Source organism: Cetorhinus maximus, chromosome 1 (genome assembly GCF_964194155.1).
Source record: "Cetorhinus maximus chromosome 1, sCetMax3.hap1.1, whole genome shotgun sequence".
NCBI lineage: Eukaryota > Metazoa > Chordata > Chondrichthyes > Lamniformes > Cetorhinidae > Cetorhinus > Cetorhinus maximus.
The window spans coordinates 28,265,943-28,286,367 of NC_135879.1; the positions used below are offsets into that span (position 1 = coordinate 28,265,943).

General features: G+C 44.9%; 2 protein-coding genes across 7 annotated transcripts in view; both read right to left on the minus strand.

Annotated features, from left to right (window-relative positions):
* Positions 1–2,094, minus strand: part of LOC144678927 (calnexin-like) — a 53,682-nt gene extending 51,588 nt beyond the window's left edge. The window contains exon 1 of one of the 3 annotated variants that reach the window (XM_078539028.1): positions 1,957–2,094. The gene's annotated coding sequence lies outside the window, so the exon portion shown is untranslated. Of the gene's footprint in view, positions 1–1,810 lie in introns of all 3 variants that reach the window. The other 2 variants (XM_078539037.1, XM_078539046.1) reach the window with 2 other exon arrangements.
* An 11,663-nt stretch (positions 2,095–13,757) lies between these two features.
* LOC144678942 (alpha-1,3-mannosyl-glycoprotein 4-beta-N-acetylglucosaminyltransferase B-like) overlaps positions 13,758–20,425 on the minus strand; it is a 285,879-nt gene continuing 279,211 nt past the window's right edge. For all 4 annotated transcript variants that reach the window (XM_078539086.1, XM_078539067.1, XM_078539076.1 and 1 more), the window contains one exon: positions 13,758–16,868. In XM_078539086.1, coding sequence (XP_078395212.1) covers positions 16,845–16,868 — 24 coding nt within the window. In that variant the 3' untranslated portion in view covers positions 13,758–16,844. The remainder of the gene's footprint in view (positions 16,869–20,425) is intronic.

Here is a 20,425-nt window from a genome sequence, read left to right on the forward strand (position 1 = left end):
TTTTTAAACTTCCTCCCTGGCTCCTGAAAACCTGACCGTAGGACCTCAATACCTGCCTTCTCGATGTTGTTGGAAACAATGTGCACCACAACTTCTGGTTCACTCCCTTCCGGACCGTAGGACCTCAATACCTGCCCTTTTTATGTTGTTGGAAACAATGTGCACCACAACTTCTGGTTCACTCCCTTCCCCCTGCAGAATATTTTGCACCCTCTCCGCAATATCCTTTATTCCGGCACCAGGGAGGCAACACACCTTGCAGGATTCACAACAGTGGATAAAGAAATGCTCGTCTCTCTCTCTCTCTCTCTCTCTCCAACAATGGAATCTCCTATAATGACTGCAATTCTATTCTTTGCTGTTCCCTCCTGTACAGTCCCTTGCCCATTGGTGCCATGGTTTGGACTGCACATTCAAGATTTCGTCACTCCCAGCAGTCTCCAGTGCTGAGTACTGGTTTGAGAGTTGCACAGATACCCCAAAGACTCCTGCATTTCCTGCTTCTTCCTATTCTTCAGGATGGCTTACCAGCTATGATCCTGAATTCTTATTGCTGTGGCGTGACCAACTCCTCGAATGCATGATCCAGGAAACTATCAAATTATCGTCAAGGTTGATGAGTAGTCTTAACAAAAAGTTTCAATTAACATTGCATAATACACCAATTGTATTAGTACATTACAAGAATATAATCAGTAGATTCAAATGTTTCATACCTTAAAAAATTATGTTTTGCAACAAAAGTACAATGTTTTCACATCATCCACGCTTAATTGGATTGTTGATTACACTAACTAGAATAGTTGTTGCTGTGGAAATTTTCAAAGTTTGACAGTTAAGATGATCAATGTTAATTAGAGATCACAGTACCACAAAGGCAAAATACTGCAGATGCTGAATATCTGAAGTAGGGACAGAAAATGTTGGAAATACTGATCAGGTAAGGTCTGCAGAGAGAAAAACAGTGTGGTCACTGACCTGAAATGTTAACTGTCTGACAGTCTCTCTCTCCCTCCACAGATGCTGTGTAACTACTGGGTATTTCCAGCATTTTCTGTTTACAGATCACAGCAGCAATTGGCTAAGCTAAATATATACAGTAAACAACTAAAGCACACACCTAAACCAAATGTCCATTTTATTGTATTAGTGGATTGTAAATGTTAATTTCATCAATTTGATGGGTCATATTATTGCCAGCAGATTAATGATAAACATTAACAACTGGATGACGACACCTTGAATCTGCAGTCCAAACCATGGCACCAATGGGCAAGGGACTGTCAGGAGGGAACAGCAAAGGACAGAATTGCAGTCACTTGGATTTAATCACCAACAGGATTGAACTACATAATTTGACCAATTATATAGACTCCACTGTCTTCATCTTGATTAGAAACTAGGTTTAATTTGTATTTACTGGTATTTTTGTTTTAATATACACAGCTACTATAGGCTGTGAAATGAAATACAGCATAAAGAGGCCTAAGGCCTTTGACAATAGCCTCCTGAAGGTCTGTTAAAACATCCAGAGGCACGTTTTTACCTTAATGAAACATTCACTAACATTAACACCCATTATTTTTATCCTGGTTATATCTGCCTTCACTCAAAAAAATCTAAATTTTATAATTGTGCAGGAATCCCCGCAATACATGTTAAAATTCTTGTCAATGGCTGCATTATTTTTTAAAAAACGTGCATATCACTATTAGCTGTATTACTTGCAACTATAAAAAAATCCTGAACATCATGCAATAAGGAAAAGCGATCTTAAACACGATGGGGTTTTTTTTTGTGCAGCTTGTACCTTGCACAGTCCAGTCCTGTAATGAATGGAGATGGAGTAACTGCGGATCCGCTGCAGAAAATACTCAGCGAGACCACTTACCTCAAGATCCCTTCTGCTCAGCCTCCTTTTATTAATTCCCCTCCTCTCTTCCCTGTTTTACTTACACTATCTGTCGGCGCGTTAGCTGCGAGTTTGTGCCGTCTGACACCGGGCTGCCTAAAGCCTTTCACCCCGCCCCCACTCTTGATTCACTCTCCCTTCCCCGTTATCTCCACTGGCTCACATTTATAACCGCCAGACTTGTCTGCGCACGCGCCGTGCCGACGCCAGGACAGCGGGAGGCGGCGTCGCCTCGCAACGTGCTCCGGCTGTCAGGATTCAAACCGTCAACCAGGGGCGGGCGGTCGGTGGGTGGGGGAGGAGCTTGGAGTCGGCAGCCGAACCTGGAGCTGGAGCGATCCCGCCCGCACGTCCGTCCACACGAAGGGAAGGGCGTGGTGCCAGAGCACGAGGTGTTGGGGCGGAATCGGCAGCCGAACCTGGAGGTCGAGCCGCCCCGCCACCACATGCACAAAGGGAGGGAGGGAGGGAGAGAGGAAAGGGGAGGAGGGAGCCGGGGCGCGAGACGGCAGGCGGTCAGAGCCGTTAGGCAGCTCGGCGCAAGCGCGAATCCCGGGCCAGGCAGCAGGTGCGTAGTGAGGCTCGAGGCTCAATACATGGTGGAGAGAGCTGAGTAACGGAGAAGTGTCAGGTGGAATAATAACGAGAGGTTAAATAGGAAGAGAAGAGTGAGGTAAGTAAGCAGGAAGGAGCGGAGTCAATAACAGGAGGAAGGTATTTAAACAGGGAGAGGAGGAAGGTAAATAATAGGTGGAGAGTACATAATGGAGTGGGCAGAGGAAGAGGGTATATAACCGAATGGCAGGTGAGCAGGGTATATAATGGAGTGGGCAAGGTAGGAGGGGACATAGGGGACTGGACAGGTGAGGAGGATATATAATAGGGCAGGAAACAAGGATACAAAGGGAGAAAGCAGAAGAGGAGCTGGATCAGTTACATTAGGAGGATTCATAATTAGGTGGTCAGAGGAGAAAGGCACATAACAGGGCAGAGGAGGAGGGTTCATAATGGACTGGGCAAGTAGGGAGTGTACATAATAGTCACAGCGGATTGGGCAGTGGAGGAAAGTCTATGAGAACCTAAAAATTGGAGCAATTGTATAACATTCAGTTCTTTGAGCCTGCTTCGCTATTTAAAAAGGTTATGGTTGATTCTATACATCAACTCCACCTTACCGTAATATATCCATATCCCTTGGTTCCCCTTGCATTCAAAAATATTGATCACTTTCTCCAAAGTACTCAACATCTGAGCATCCACAGCCTTCTGGGGTAGAGAATTCCAAAGATTTGCAACCCTTTGAGTAAAGAAATTTCTCCTCATCTCAGTGCCAAATTGCCTAACCAATTCCAAGGCTGTAATTGCTAGTTCTGGGCTCCCTAGCCAGGAAAACAACCTCCCAGCATCTACCCTGTCAAACTCCTTATGAATTGCATATGTTTCAATGAGATCACTTCTTGTTCTTCTAATCTCTAGGGAATATTGGCTTAGTCTGCTCAACCTTTCAAGAGAACCCCTTTTTACAGGAATCAGTCTAATGAACCTTCATTGCACTACCTAAGGTAAGTATATCTTTCTTTACATATGGAGATCAAAACTGAACACTGGAGTGGTCTCACTAAAGCCCTGTACAACCACAGCAAGACTTCCTTACTCTTGTGCTCCAACCCCCTTGCAAGAAAAGCCAATTTTCTGTGCTTTGTATGCAGGGACTCCAACATCTTTCTGAACACCAATATTTAATAGTTTCTCACAATTTAAAAAAATGCTGTTTTTTTTATTCCTACAATATGGAATAAACTGATATCTCCCTACATTATGCACCATCTTCTATTTTTTCCCCACTCACTTAACGTGTTTATATTCCTTTGTAGTTTTCCTTTCATAAAACATGTTGACTCTGCCTAATTTAAAAATAGATTCAAGCATTTTCCTGATGACTGATTGGCCTGTTTTCTTCCCCCATTCTTGAATAATGGTATTACATTTGCTACCTTCCAATACTATGACTATTCCAGAATCCAGAGAGTTTTGGAAGATCACAATCGATGCATCCACTATCTCTGCAGCCAGTTCTTTTAGGCTCTAGAATACAGCCCATCTGGTTGAGAGGTTTATTGGCCTTTAGTCCCATTAATTTCTCCAGTACTTTTTCTTAATTACTATAAGTTCTCACTCTAATTAGATCCTTGGTTCCTCTGACTTTTTTGTGTTATCTACTATGAATAGAATTTTTAAAAATTCGTTCATGAGATGTGAGCATTGCTGATAACAATTCATCCATGACTAACAAAAGAAGTTAAGGATAATATTAGATTCAAAGAAGAAGAGGCTTAAAATGTTTTCAAGAGTAGTAAACCTGAAGATTAGGAGAGTTTTAGAAACTAACAAAGGATGACCAAAATATTGATAAAACGGAAGAAAACTGAAGAAAACAGAACATAAGAGCAAACTAGCAACAAATATAAAACATTGTAAGAGTTTTTACAAGTAGAGAAAAAAGAAGAGGGTATCAAAAGTAGAGGTTGAGACAGGAAAAATTACAATGGAGAGTAAGGAAATGGCAGAAATGTTAAACAAATATTTTAACAGGTGAATGATCAATCTCGCCCTTCTCCTGAGCTCCCCAACATTACAGATGCTAGTCTTCAGCCAATAAGATTTACTCCACGCGAGACTCAAGAAATGCTGATACTGGATACAGCAAAGGCTAAAGGCCCTGACAACATCATGGCAGTAGTATTGAAGACTTGTGGTTCAGGATTTTGTTCCAGTACAGCTACAATACTGACATCTACCCGACAGTGTGGGTATGTCCTGTCCATAAAAAGCAAAACAGCCAATTACTGCCCCATCAGTCTGCCCTCACACATCAGCAAGATGATGGAAGGTGTTGTCGACAGTGCTATCAAGTGGCACCTACGAATGGAATTACGCTGCTCACCGAAGCTCAGTTTCGGTTCCTCCAAGACCACTCGGCTCCTGACCTCATTATAGCCTTGGTCCAAACATGAGAAAAGAGCTGAATTCAAGAGGTGAGGTGACAGTGACTGTCTTTGACATCAAGACAGCATTTGACTGATTGTGGCATCAAGGAGCTCTAGTGAAATTGAAGTCAATGGAAATCAGCTGCTTCATTAATGACATTCCCTCCATCATAAGGTCAGAAGTAGGGACTCTGTTTGCAGATGATTGTGCATTGTTTAATCTGACTTCTCAGATACTGAAGCAGTTTGTATCATTATGCAATAAGACCTGGACAACATTCAGGCTTGAACTAACAAGTGGCAAGTAACATTCACATCACTCAAGTGCCAGGAAATTACCTTCTCCAACAAGAGGTAATCTTGGCCCCAAGTAACTTTTAATAGTACTTCAGCTTCAATTGTTCTATGATAATGGAAAATAAATGTTTTGTGAAAACTGCAAAAAAAAGAGGTAATCTAACCATCTCTTGTAGATATTTAGTGGCTTTACCATTCCTGAATTCCCCCATCATCAGCATACAGGGGAGTTTACCATTGACCAGAAATTTACCTGGACCAGCCATAGAAATACTGTGGTTACAAGATCAGGTCAGAGGTTGGGAATTCTGTGGCAAGTAACTCATCTCCTGACTCCCAAAGCCTGTCCACCATCTGCAAGGCACAAGTTAGGAGTGTGATGGAATACTCAGCGAGTGTCTGGATAAGTGCAGCTCCAACAACACTCAAAAGTTCAACACCATCCAAGACAAAGCAGCCCACTTGATTGGCACCCCATTGACCATTGTAAACACTCACTCCCTCCACCACCGACTCTCAATGGCAGCAGTGTATCATCTACAAGATGCACTGCAGCAACTCACTTTACTGGCAACATTAACCACTTCATGTTGTGCTATTGACTTGTGTCAAGTAACTGAGCAAGTATGAGACCTGCTCTTCAGTGCAAATTCCCCATACATTTCGGCATGTTAGATACTTCGCAAATCACATTTGCATACTCAGCCCAAAATCGTATCACACTTACCATCCGACATAAGCCATTCTTGCACAAGCAGGTGATCTTATTAAAAGAGGAGGTGTCTGGAGATCTTTGTTTACCTCCCCCTGCCTGATCCTGATGCCTCATGTGATGGCTATCAAATGCAGTTTTTCTTAATTGGGAGGCCACCTGAGCACAAGGAGGGCAGCAGTTGGCAATGGGAGCATGACTGTCAGATTTCGGGTCCTGCAGTGATGAGCAACATCCTGCACAAGAAAGGCAGAGCCCCGAGCATGAGGAAGGAAGTGAGAGGTACGAGTATCAGGCTGGCAATGGAGGCCAAACCCTCAGCATATCCTATACCGCCAAAGTTGGACCTACCTAAATATGTTGGAGAACTAGTGCAGCAGGAGCCTACAACTCTCCAGGAAAATTATTACAGAGATTTGTGGCCTCCCTCTGGAAGACCTCACGTCTTGCAGCATACTCATGGTGCCCTGCCATTAGCTGTCAAAGTCACTGTGGCCTTGAACTGCTTTGCCTCTGGCTCCTTCCAAGGATCAGCTGCGGATCTTTGTGGCATCTCACAAGAGGCTGTACACCATTGCATCTCACAGGTCCTGATTCCTTTTTTTGCGAAAGCTGGATAGTATATTCAATTGCAGACAGATGGGACCTTGTAGGCACAAAGGGCAGTGGGTCTCGCCTCTATTGCTGTATTCCCCCAGGTGCAGTGTGTCATAATTGCATCCATGTAGCTATCAAGGCACTGAGTAACCACCCTGTGAGATACATCAACAGAATGGGCTTCTATTCCCCAAATGTTTAATCGATCTGTGATCACAACATGAGCTTCCTGCATGTTTGCATCTCTTCATTGACAGCTGTCATGACTCCTTCATCCCCTAGTAATCCAGGTTGCCACAGCATTTCATTCCACCCCTCTAAACTACAAGGATGGATTCTAACAGACAAGAGAAATTGCTTGAAGAGATGGCTGCTTACCCCTTTTTGAGAACCTGAGTTGGAGCCACAGAGGCACTACAATTGAAGCCATCTGCTTAGTAGAACTACCAGACCTTTGGGTTTTGCAAGCTTCTGGTATTTGGGGGGGACCCTGCAGTATATTCCTGCAAGGGTTTCACGCATTGTGGTGGTCTGCTGTGTTCTCCATAACATGGCCCTTCAAAGAGTTGTGGACCTTGAAGATGATGCTCTGCTAGATGGATGCAACTCATCAGAGGAAGAGGAGGAGCAGTAAGTGGAAGAAGAGGAAGATGCAGAACACAGAGATACCCTGGGTGCATAGGGAAGTAGACCTGGCACCCCTTCAAACTTCTCTGCGCTGTCAGTGCCACTGACTGGTCAAGGCTACAGAGTGTGGTATGCACCCAGTTCCTGCGTGCACTCAGCTGGTACCATATGTGGCTGTCCATGATGGAGGAGTTCATGCGTGCAAGGCCCTGAGCCATGGTAGTGTACTTGGGCTGGATGGACACTTCCATTTTGACTTCATAACCCCGCGCACTGCCTCAGGGAACTCTGACATGTGGGAGCACATCTGTTGTTGCTGGTCTGTAGGGATGGGACAAAGGGGAAGGAAAGTGTTTATGCATGGTGCTCAAGTCATCTTGAGATGAGGGGCAGACTTGATCGACGAGCTGTTCTTTCCATGCCCATCAATTTTGTATATATATAAAAAAAGAATGGAGTGAGGTAAATAATAGTGATATGGGCAGTGTAAATAATGCAGAGAGACTGGAAGAAATAATGAGACAGATTTTGCAGTTAGCAGTTAAGCAAGAGTTCTCGCATTGATCACAGATCTCTCTGGCAGGGAATTTCACCACTAACACTGTGGAGTGGTACTACAACTGATTGTAGCATTCTTCAGTGGGCCTTCACAGCTTGGAGCTGGAGTGATGCCCTACAGCCCTTCGAGCCTACTGTGCCATTCAATAAGATCATGGTTGCATTTCCAAATCAATTCCACTATCCTGTCCTATCCTCATGTCCCTTAATTCCCTCAGTGCCCAAAATCCATTGATCTCAGCCTTGAATATACTCTTCTACTGAGCATTCACAGCTTCCCAAGTAAGAGAATTCCAAAGATTCACAACCATCTGAGTAAAGAAATTTCTCTTCATCCCAATCCTAAATGGCCGACTCCTTGACCTGAGACTATGCCCCCTAGATGGTGGAAATAAAGGTGATCAAAGATTTCAAAAATAAATTGGATGGTCACTTAACCTACATGGCCACGGGAACAGAGCAGGGGAATGAGAGTGACTACATTGCTGTACAGATAGCCAGCATGGACTCCAAATGGCCCCCTTCTGTGCCATAGTGATTCTACAACTCTATTCTATTCTGGATCTAAATTCCAGGGGGCCAGGAGAAACTGTCTTTCAGTACCTATCCTGTCAAACTCTCACAGAATCTTACATGTTTCAGTGAAATCACCTCATTCTTCCATATTCTAGAGAGTATAAAAATAAAGAACTACTTACATTAATGTAGTGCTTTCACAACCACCAGATGTTTTAAAGTCTTTTACAGCCAATGAAGTACTTTTTGAAGTATAGTCACTGTTGTAATTTAGGAAACGCAACAGCTAATTTGAGCTCAGCAAACTCCCAAAACAGCAGTGTGATAGTGACCAGATAATCTGTGTTTTGTGATTGAGAGATAAATATTGGCCAGGAAACCAGGGATAACTCCCCTGTTCTCCATGGGATCTTTTATGTTGACCTGAGCAGGCAGATGGGACCTTGGTTTATCATCTAATTGGAAAGATGGCACCTCCGACAGTGCAATACTCTCTTTGTACTGCACTGGAGTGTCAGTCTTGATTTTTGTGCCGAAGCCCTGGAGTGGGACTTGAAGCCAGAACCTTTTGATTCAAAAGCGAATGTGTTCAGCTAAGCCATGGCTGACACACACATCCTTCTTATTCAACCTCTACTTATGGGATAGCCCTCTCATCCCAGGAACCAATCTTGTGAACCTTTGTTGCAGCTACTTTGGGCAAGTGTATTCTTCCAAAGTAAGGAGAGCAAAATTGTACATACTACTCCAGGTATGGTCACACCAAAGCCCTGTATAATTGCAGCAAGACTTCCTCACTCTTAGATGCAAACCCCCTTTTCATTAAGGCTAACCTACAATTTGCATTTCTAATTGCTTGCTGTATGTTAAGTTGCTGTAATTCAGGTACGAGGAAACCTGAATCTCTCTGAATGCTGATATTTACTAGTCTCTCAATTTAAAAAAAAAATCCTGCTGTTCTATTTATAGCAAAGTGGATAATTTCACACAAACTCTATCAGCTAGCTTTTTGCCGAATCAATTAATTGATCTCTATCTATTTTGTAGCCTCTTTTGTTCACCTCACAGCTTAGTTTCAGCAGTGGTATACTTGGCATTTCTTGTACTGTTGTTTCATACAAGAAAATGCTAATGCTAACTTTGGCTCCCCTCCCTAGCTGAAGCTCTTGTTCCTAAGGCTCATTGAGAACCCGATGCAGTAGTGGCAGTTATTACGTCAATAGAGATGAAGTCTTCCTGCTTCTACACCAGTAGGGTTCAGGCCTTTCAAATGGCCTAGACCACTGAAAAAGAAAACACTTTTTTAAAATCCTAGATCTGACCCCTTGCTTAGGAACCAATCCTTGGCAACCTTCCTGCACTCCTGCCCTGATGCAAATGGGATAGTAAAATTCTGCTGATTTGGGGAAGATGAGTGCTAAAGATGCATCCTTAGCAGTGCTTGCACCTATTTGTCGAAAACAATAATGTGCCCTCCCAATTATACTACAAATATCAGAAAGGGTCAGCTGGAAAGCAGCAGCTGGATGAAATCATAGCTGGAATTCAAATGCCCACATGCAGCAAGACATGGACAACATTCAATCTTAGATTGATGAAGTGGAAACACAAGTGCCAACCAATGACCACCTCTAACAAGAGAGTTTAATGATCTCTCCTTGACATTCAACGGTATTACTCCCAGCATCCGGATCATAGGGGTCACCATTGACCAGAACCATAAGTGGACCAGCCAAATTATACCATAACTACAAGAGTAAATGTATTCTTATTTGTATTCATGAGGCAATGGCTCATTTCCTGAATTCCAAAACCACCCTATCATCTACAAAGATACATGTTAGAAGTGTGATTGAACATGCTCCATTTGTTTGGATGAGTGCAGTTCCAACAACATTCAAGAAACTTAACACCATCCAGGACAAAGCAGTTTACCTGATTCACACTTAATTCCCTAGGCTAAACATCTACCCTCTCAGCCACCAGCATATCATGGCTGTAATTAGCATCACCGAGAGAATATACTGCACCAACTAGCCATGGCTTCTTTGGCAGCAACTCCCAAAATAGCACCTAAGGCACCTAGAAGATAAGGGCAGCAAGTGCATGTGAATCCTATCACCTCAAATTTTCCCTAATTGTGACTTGGACATATATCACCATATTTTCATGGGGGTTGGGTCAAAATCCTGGAACTTCCTGCCTAACAGAGTCATGGGAGCACTTTCACTACACAGGAAAAAGGCCCAAATGCCACTTTCTGAAGGGTATCTAAGGATGGGAAATAAAGGCCAGCCATGCCAGCAATGCCCACATTCCAAGAATTAATTTTTAAAAACTGAAATATAACCCATCTCTCATAATTGACAATTGTTGGGACTTTCCACAGAGCTGTTCCTTTACCAGTGCAATTCCTCCACACACCAGTGCAGGAACACCTCTAGGGCTATTACCAGCCTATCCTCTGGTTTATCTCTTTTAGTCCCAGTTTTGTTCTGGTGAAGCTGCACTGCATCACCTTCAAGGCAAATATATCCTTCCTGAGGCAGGGTACCCAGACCTGAACACAGTATGCCACGTGTAATTAATCAGAGATTTATATAACTGTAGCACAGCTTCCACATGTTGTATTCTATCCTCTTTTGATAATGTTTTATACCATCCACAAGTGTTTAGTACTTTCTATTGATGAATTCCTAAGCTGTTTTGCTCATTCACAGTTTCTAGCTTCTCACCATCAATACTATGAAATAAACACCTTCAATATCGTGACCCAAAAAATTTGTGGGGTTGCATATCTAGGCGCAAGTGCGTCCATCACTAACCACAGCAATGTTTGTAGAATCAGGGGGTGATTTCTTAAAAATCATGTCAATGTTAGAAAAGGAAGACTTGCATTTATATAGCGCCTTTCACAACCGGAGGACATCCCAAAGTACTTTACAGCCAATGCAGTACTTCTGAAGAGTACTCAATGTTGTAATGTAGGATACCTGGCACCACTTTGCACACAGCAAGCTCCCTCAAACAGCGATGTGATAATGCCCAGATAACCTGTTATTGTGATGTTAATTGAAGGATAAATACTGGCCAGGACACCTGATCTTCATCAAAAGAGTGCCGTGGGATATTTTAAGTCCACCTGATTGAGCAGATAGGACCTCAGTTTAACATCTTATCTGGAAGGCAGAGGTTCTAACCTAGAAAATATGAAAATCTTTGACCTTCAAACCACAATTAGAAAATTGGCCACACCAGATGGGACATGTGTGTTGGTACACCATTGGAATAATGCCAGAAGGTCCAGTAGAGGAGTCCACTTAATGGTCGCTTAAGAGCCTTTTCCCGCAAAGCCTCAATTTTTAGGTTGGCGGGTGGATGACAGCTCGGGGGCTAGGGGAATGCGAATATAAAGTAAGTTCAATCTATTTTTGGGGGGGGTGGGGGGCTCCATTAGAAGCTCCTTTCTGACTGGGAGTGTCCTCTTAAGGCCCAGTGGCCTCTGGACCCCCTCCCATCCAGCCCCCTGCCTATCCTCCCAAGACCTTGATCCTTCTGGGCCTTCATCGCTCTCCACCCTCCCCACTTCAGAACCCCTGACACTTACCTGTCCTCCAGTTCCCATGACTAAGTGCCAGGCAGCTCCTTGCAGTGCCTCTTCAGGGCACTGCAGCGCTTTACCTGGAGGGACTGGAGAGCTGCTGGCCAAGCAGATTGGCTGACAGCTCTCCAAGGCGGGACTTCGTCCTGAGTGAAGGGCGGAAGTCCCACCTTATGCCAATCAACACTCAGAACATAATATGGCATCAGGGCTGCTGGAGTCTGCGGGGATATGTGCCCCTGCCATCCTAAAAATTCAGGCCCAGGTCTGATCTGGGACTCTGATGTGGCAACATCTAACGTAGCAAGTTTCCAAATAGGCTGCCATCATTGAAGAGCTGTGTTCAGGGAGTCAAAGAAATTGAAGAGAGATGGCTAACAGAGAGAGGAACGAAAAAAGAACAAAATAGAAAGCACAGCAGGCTCCAAGAGTTATTACTGTGCAGACTTCATCATCATTTGGCCCTGTGATTTACACCTGCACCATCTATGACAAGGAGTGTTGCTTCAGAATTGGCCTATTCAGCCACTCATTTTGCAGCAGGACAAAGTAACTGAACTGCTTCAGAGCTTACACCATTATATTTCGAGACTGATAGTTGTCATGGATAGGTATCTGCACCAGTAGGGAAATGTGATTGCGTACTATTGGAATAATAACCAGAAAGTCCAGTAGGGGAGTGTTGGATAGGAGTTCCAACAAGGTGGCTCGGGCATACAGACTCTACACCTCAGCTTGATACTGTCCAAGACTAAGCGGACAATTTGATTGACACCCCATCCAGAACCTTCAACGTTCATTCCCTCTGCCACCGACTCACAATGGCAGCAGTGTGTACAATCTACAAGATGCACTGCAGCAACTCACCAAGGCTCCTTTGGCAGTACCTTCCAAACCCACAATCTATACCACCAAGATATACAAGGGCAGCAGATGCATGGGAACACCACCATCTGCAAGTTCCTCTCCAAGTCACAGACCATCCTTACTTGGAACTATATGACCATTCCTTCAATGTTGCTGGGTCAAAATCCTGGAATTCCCTTCCTAACAGCACGGTGGGTGATCCTACACCACACGGACTGGAGCGACTCAAGAAGATGGCTCACCACCACCTTCTCAAGGGAAATTAGGGATGGGCAATCAATGCTGGCCTAGCTAGCGATGCCCACATCCCATGAAAGAATTCTTAATAATGGCCTCTGGGCGGGAGGACTGTCTGGTACCTTCTATGCCACTGGCAAGATGGCATGGCAGCAGAAAGATGGTGAGCACTCCAACCTCTTGCCTTCCCTTGCCATTTTACAGTCCTACGCTGCCTCCTAGCCCATTCCCAGAGGGCTGGTAAAATTTAGTGCGATGACTCTATGTTTAAGGCACTGTCTATTGTGGTACTGAGCCATATAGGTCATGAGGTTACCTGATTTGATTCCGCTCCTTTGTAGAGTTAACTAGAGCAGCAAGTGGGAGTGGTATAATTAACCTCAGTACGTCTGGGCTGGAAGGGGGAAATTGCCCATCGTTCTTGGCCACTTTCCAGTATTTCTTGCTATAAAATGTACGTATGTGAATATTGTGTGAGGGCAGGCTCAGCTGTAATGTCCTTCACAGAAAAATACCTCTAAGAGTTGACTGTTCAGGCTCATCTAGGAAGAATCTAGGTACAAGAGGTCTGTTACTGTTTGTAAAAATCATAGTACAGAAGCTGTCCATGATTGTCAATAAGACAAGGGTAAGTGAAAATTGAGATTTTCCAAAACGTTACATAATCGCATCAATATTTTCATGGTAGTTGCAAAGATTCTCCAAAATATTTCCATTGCAGTGAAGTGTTCACTTGGATGTAAGCTAAATATTGAGCATTCTAAACGAAATGTTTACATTAATAATAGCATGTGCAGTTATATGCATGCCCATAGTGTGTAGTACAAATGAAAATGACAGGAATAATTAATGTCAGACACATCAGGTTGCTTTTATTTTTCCATTTTAAAAAATATTCAATTTGACATTTTTATAATCTGCTAACTACAAAACTTAAAATACAATCCACCAAGTTGAAGGCTAAAAATGTGCACAAGTCCTTTAAAATGTAAACAGATAAATATCCAATTTGACATTACAGCCAGGATTCTCCTCCCGGCAGTGCTGATGCAGTTGGGTGGGTCTCCTGCCCATCACAATGACTGCTGTAACCCCCACCCATTTTCCTGGGTGAGGGGTCATTTGACATGCAGGATGGATTCCTGGTGGGATTGTTGCTACCAAAACAGATCCAGCCACTGCAGGAGAAGGCAATTCTGTTGGTGCTTCAGCAGGATTGTGAGTGCAGCATCAGAAGAGGAGGGAGCAGCAATAAAAACCTGTAAGGGCTCTGACGATTGGAAAGGAATGTTCAAGTGAAAGCCTTGGCTGAAATCAAGGCCTTCAGTATGTAAGTGCTACCATTACTTCCCACCTATTGCAAGTAACAGGTGGATACCAGGAAATACATAAGGTCGCTGGGCTCCCCTCCCTACAGCGAATGAGGAAGGAGTGGCCAGCAATGATCCTGGTGTGGACTGGTGGAGGGATATGCAGGTGTGTAGTGGGGGGCGCATTGGTCAGGTGAGGTGTCTGAAGGATGTACCACTGTAACTTTCCATAATTTTCCACCATTGTCTTGTTTGGCTTGAGGTGGGATATCAGGGGAGAATCCAGCCCAATATTTCAGTTAAAGCTTTAATAAAATGCTACTATTGGGTGGGAGGATTTACTATACTTTGGCAATGGACAGTAACACATTGACTTCAATATTACATGTCTTCCAGACTAAGGAACACATTTTCTGCTGTGTTTAAAGCTAAAGCATTCTTTTAATAAACCAACATGCACAAATTAAAGTTTAGTAAAGCAATTTTGCTTTAACTTAATCCACAGAGCAAAATATATCCACAAGACTTCATGCACTATTTGGTGCCAATAATGTTACCACTGCCTTCGAAGCACCTGAATAATTTTTTTGATACAAACCAAAATGTAACCATTTATTAACAGACTAAAGACCAGCAATTGCAGTACAAAATTAGTGGGTATTTGTGAAAGGTATATTTAAAAAAAAAGTTGAGGTAGCATTGTATCTTAAGAGGTTGAGTACTTAACTCGTAAAAAGATTGTAATTGTGGATGACATGGCTGCACCCTCAACTGCACAAGTTTTGATGGTCCTTAGACAGGCTGTTGAATGTTATATGTGCATCTCAGGGAAGGCGTGCAGAAGGAATTTACATTGCAAGTCTTGAATCGCTTTAAGGACATTCCTGCAGTTTAGTTATGAAGTGGTATTGACAAAAATTCAGCCAAAGTACTCTTCCATCCTCTTTTAACATAATATGATTGTGAGTTCCTTGTAAGGGAAAAAAAATGAATGGCACTGAAATATGACACCCAATATATTAATAAAATCCAAATCAAATTATAATTTTAGAATAAAACAATTTCTAGACTAAGATTAACCATTACAGTTGCAGTAGCAACAAGAAGCGTGTCTAAGAACAGCATTGCTTTGAACTCATTGCTTTGGTGCAACTATCTGCCAGACCTCTCTCAGCTTTGAACAATTAAACACTAACTCCTGCCACCACACAGGAACAGTTGCAACCACTCAGCACTCACTCCATTTGCTGGTGGATGCGGTTTTTCCCAACAGTGACATCATTGTTGTATGCCTGTTCTCCACCTTTGCTTGCCCCCACCTTTGCTGCCTCTCGAGACCTTGGAACCCTCCCTCACCCAAGCCTTTACTGCTTCTCCCTTGCCGCCTCTCTCCCAACCCCTTACTGTCCCCTTCACGGCAAGCAAGGACTTGGGAGAGTAGCGGCGAACAAGACAGCGAGGGGTCAGGAGAGTGATGGCGAGCCGGGTGGTGAGGGGGTCAGGAGAGTGGTGGTGAATGAGGTGGTGAGGGTCTGGCAGAGGAGAGGTGAGCAGGATGTTGCGCATGATGGCAAAGGGTCGAGAGGGCTGGTGAGGGGCAGCAAGAGGTCTGGAGCGGGGCAGCAAGGGGTCGGGCGCGGGGTGGTGAGCAAGATGGACAATGGGTGCACAACAATGACGTCAGTGGACGGAATGGTTGCTGAGTGAGCATACGCAACAGAACCTTGCAGCAGCAGGAGTTACAGTGAAGATTAAAGCAATATGCCCTGAAATTCTTTTGATAGAAGCCTCACAGAGTATTAGGGCCAACACCTTCAGTAGCCTCTTTGCTCCAACAGCAAGGTGTGCAACTTCTGACTTCAAATCAAAGTTTGGATCCTAGCCTTGAATGGCACTTAAACAATGAGCTTCATTAGCTCAATTTCTGTGAATTCTTTGGCAGATTGACTTGAAAAAAAGGTGATGCAACAGTGGAGTGTGTTATGAAGGTTACAAACAAGGCGAAGAACATGCTGTCAGCTCACAGAATGTCATTTCTCAATGCTACAATCCAAACCATCTCGCGCTACTTGTTGGCATGAGGTTACAAACCAAACTTGTAAAAGGAGATCCTCCTCCTCCCCTCAAAAAGAAGATAGTTTGTGATTAATAGAGATCATTATCACACTAGACTTCATGTAGATTAATTTTAAAATCATTTATCTTAGGGCCAATTACATAAAGTTACCAAGCATACATTTTGTTTCTGCACAAACTATGCATCTATAAACAGCACACAATAACATAATGATAACTCAACTTCACTGAAGTTTTCATTAAAATGGTATTGTGTTGTCCAGTTTCATGGTGACGGTCATAAATTATAAAACAATGTTACTGTATATAAATAAACAGTTCAAATGTTTTGGTGAAAGATCGTTTAAACATTTTCATATCTGCAGTGTTCCACCACCATGGTCTTTTTATGTTAGCTGTCTTGCTAGTTGATTTTTACCCAATTGTTCTTTTAATTTTACCACACTAGGTGGTGCAGTTGTTGCAGGAATCCGTCTCAGGCAACCTTTATCGAAGAGGCACAGAAATAGTTGCACTTTTGATGGGAAGCCCAGTTTCTTTCTTGCATTTATGCAGCTGTCTTAATGAATATCTACGAAAACATTGCATAAACATCAATTTTTTAATGTATTTTGTACATTTTATTGCATAAAACCATATGCTGTTCACCTCTTATAATTTAAAGAACATAGGCATTTTTCAGGTGCTACGTAACCTACTAAAGACCCAAAATGCGGGATTGATGCATGCACATGGACTAAAAGTGCACACCTTGCCCTTTTAATGTAGGTGGTAGCATTCACATTATGCATGCTGACAGTATTTAAAGTAGCTAGATAAGTTTGTAAATGAGAATCATCTGCTGCATGCAGGACACACTCACAATTATGCAGCTCTCCAGCTCATTGGATGCCATGTGCTGACCGCGCTTAATACAATGGCACACTAACCAGGATGCACTTGAGTGGTGCAGTTGGGGTGAGAGGGATTTAAGCAGCACTCTTACCCTGACAATTTTAGTCAAATCATTAAACTTCTTTCAGCGTTTTATCCATGACTTGTGAGTAATGGCTGCTAAGGAGGAGGTGTGGAAGGATAACACCAATGAGCTCAGTACCAGGAAGATACGAACATGTGGGGCAGAATTTTCTGCTTGATGTGCCGGGGTGGGGGGGGGGGGGGGGGGCACGTCAGTGCGTAAAATGAGGCGCGGTGATGTCGGGTGAACATCCCGACGTCATCGCGCGCCATCACGATATTTTGCTGGGCGGGCACATGATGAAGTTTGACGTGCGCCGGCCATTAATTAACGGGCTAGTTAAGGCCCTTAAATTGGCAGTATACGCCAATTTTCAGGTGCCCATGCAATCTTCGGGTCGGCACACAGGCGCAATGGGCTGGCTGGTAAGAGACTTTTTAATAAAAAACTCATCCACGGGTGGGATAAGTGGGCCCAGTGGGGTTGTTAATCTGGTCTGAGAGTATTTATTGCGGAAAGTTTTTTAAACTTACCTGTGAGATCTGTAGCAGTTCAGAACGAATTCCAGCAGCTTTCTGTGCACTTTGAACCTCCAGGTCAGCACTCTGCAATCAGTAACCTTTATTGGGCCTGCAACTTTCCAGAGGCCTTCCTTTAGCCTGGGTATGGATTCTGACATGTGTACTGGAAGCAGCTCCTCTGAGGAGGAAGGGAGGGCTAGAATAAGGAGGAGGCCAGGAGTGCACAATCAGCCTCCAGGGGAGTCACTTTTGGGAGTACAGGCGCAGGCACAAGGGGTGCAGGGCCAAGAGGTAGTCCAAAGTGGAAGGGGCCGCAGAAGATGCCACTATCCTGCTGCCAGGGTATACAGGCGGTAAAGCAGCTACCTCAATATGACTGAGGTGCAGTGCCGAAGGAGGCTCCAACTGTCAAGGGAGACAGTCAACTACATCTGTCAGATGATTGGCTCCGAGATCTCTCCTAACTGTGGGCAGACACCCCATGCCAGCAGCTCTGAAGGTCACAGTTGCCCTCAACTTCTATGCCTCTGGCCCCTTCCAGGGCTCGGTGGGTGATCTTTGCTGTGTCTCCCAATCAGCTGTGCGCACTTGTGTCAAGCAGGTTACAATGTTCTGTTCAGGTGTGCATTGACCTTCATCCACTTCCACTGGGACCAGGCAAGCCAGACACAATGAGCCAAATGCTTCGTGGCCATTGCTGGCTTCCCCCGCGTCCAGGGTGCAATAGATTGCACACATGTGGCCATCAAGGCGTCAGCAGGTGAGCCCAGTGCCTTCATCTACAGGAAGGGCTTCCATTCCATGAACGTGCAGAAAGTGCGTGATCACGGGATGCTGATTCTACAAATCTGTGCCAGGTACCCAAGCAGCTCCCACGACGCCTACATCCTCAGACACTCCCAGGGTGCCGGGGCTTTTCAGTACTTCGGCTCGGCTTGATGGATGGCTGCTGGGTGACAAGGGCTATCCCCTCAGAAGGTAGCTCATGATGCCTCTCCACCATCCAATATCAGAAGCTGAGCAGCGCTACAATAGGAGCCACACCTCCACAAGGGCTGTGGTGAAGAGAGCCATTGGTCTTCTCAAGATGCACTTCTGATGCCTGGACCACTCAGGGGGTGCACTCCAGTACCCCCCAGATCGTGTGTCGGAGATAGTGGTTGCATGCTGCGCTTTCCACAATCTTGCGCTGGAAAGGGGGGACGCAGTGGACGATGAAGATGTTGACACAGTGGATGCGGCTGCACACGATGAGTCCAGCACTGATTCTGAGGATGAGGAAGCACGGGGGAATGCTGAGGGGCTAAACGCTGACCCGGGACTACACCAAGGAGGCAGGGATACCAGGAGACATTAATCCAACAACCCTTCAGCTAGCTCCACACAAATGGATCAGGAGGACCAGCCTTGCTTGGCGCTTCCATACTCGGTGCTTAAGTGCTATATCTGCCACTTCATCAGCTGCAACTAAGGGCTTTGGACATAAACTTCAATGTCTACTCAAACACTCATGACATGTATGTAAAACATACAAATGTAGAACAAAGGAGCAACCCTCAGCCATGGTAACACATCTGGTTTTAATTTTCACCATCATAAGGCCACACAAAGTCAAACCAAAACATTTTTCAAGCATAAACAAATAATTCCCTCAAACAAACAAAAGCACCAGTGAGAAACCTGTGGTGTGCCTAAGGTACCTTATGCTTACGTTTACGGGAGCTACGTCTTGGTGCTGTCCCATTGCTCGGAGTGGCATCTGAGACAGCCTGCTGACTCTGTAGTCCTGTTGGCCTCAATGAGCTTGGCGGCCATTCTCTGGCCCGTGGAGCCTGTGCTGGCCCTGCCTGGGAGGGATCTGCCAGGTTCACAGCTGGTATTTCCCCAGTTGTTGCAGCCTCACCCAGTGAAGGGGTCACTGGGAGAGGGGCGGAGCAGCTGTTGCCCTCATCCGGAGCTCCGTGAGAGGAGCCCGCAGATACAACAGGCAGCTGCTCCACCGACGTGAGGTTGCTTTGGACCTCCCTATTCAGTGTCGATGGATGGGCAATGAGCTGGGAAGCTTGAAGCCCACACCATCTCCCACATTAGCAATGACCAATTGTGGCCACTGGCTTGCAGGTCCGAGCGTAACCCCAGGAGAAGCTGCTTATTCTCCTGGAAGCCCCTCTCCACAAGAGTCGCCACTCTCTCCATGGAGGAAGCATGACGCTCTGTCATGAGGCTTATTGCATCACTGATGCTCCGCGTGGACTCCTCCACCATGGACACCAAGCGAAGCACAGTCTCATGCAACACTCCCAGATGCTCCCGCACACCCAGCCACATTTCCTGCAGCTACTGTGTCGCGGACAACTCCAGAGGCACATCGTCATGCACCGACTCAGCATGCGCCTGGTCCCCTGCAGTCCTCCGACTGCTGGTGCCATCGGCACACTCTGTCTCTGCCAGCTCCTCCAGTGATTGTGAAGTGCCCTCTCCACTGTGCCCTGGGATACTAGCCGATGTTGCAATGCCCACCAATGTGCTAGTATCTGTGCTGGTGCCTGCCTCGCAGAAATGGTGTGACACGGGTGACAGGGCCCTCAGGTGTGAGAGGGGGCATCTGGAATTGCTCCTGGTGGACAGGCTCTGATGATGCTGAAATTA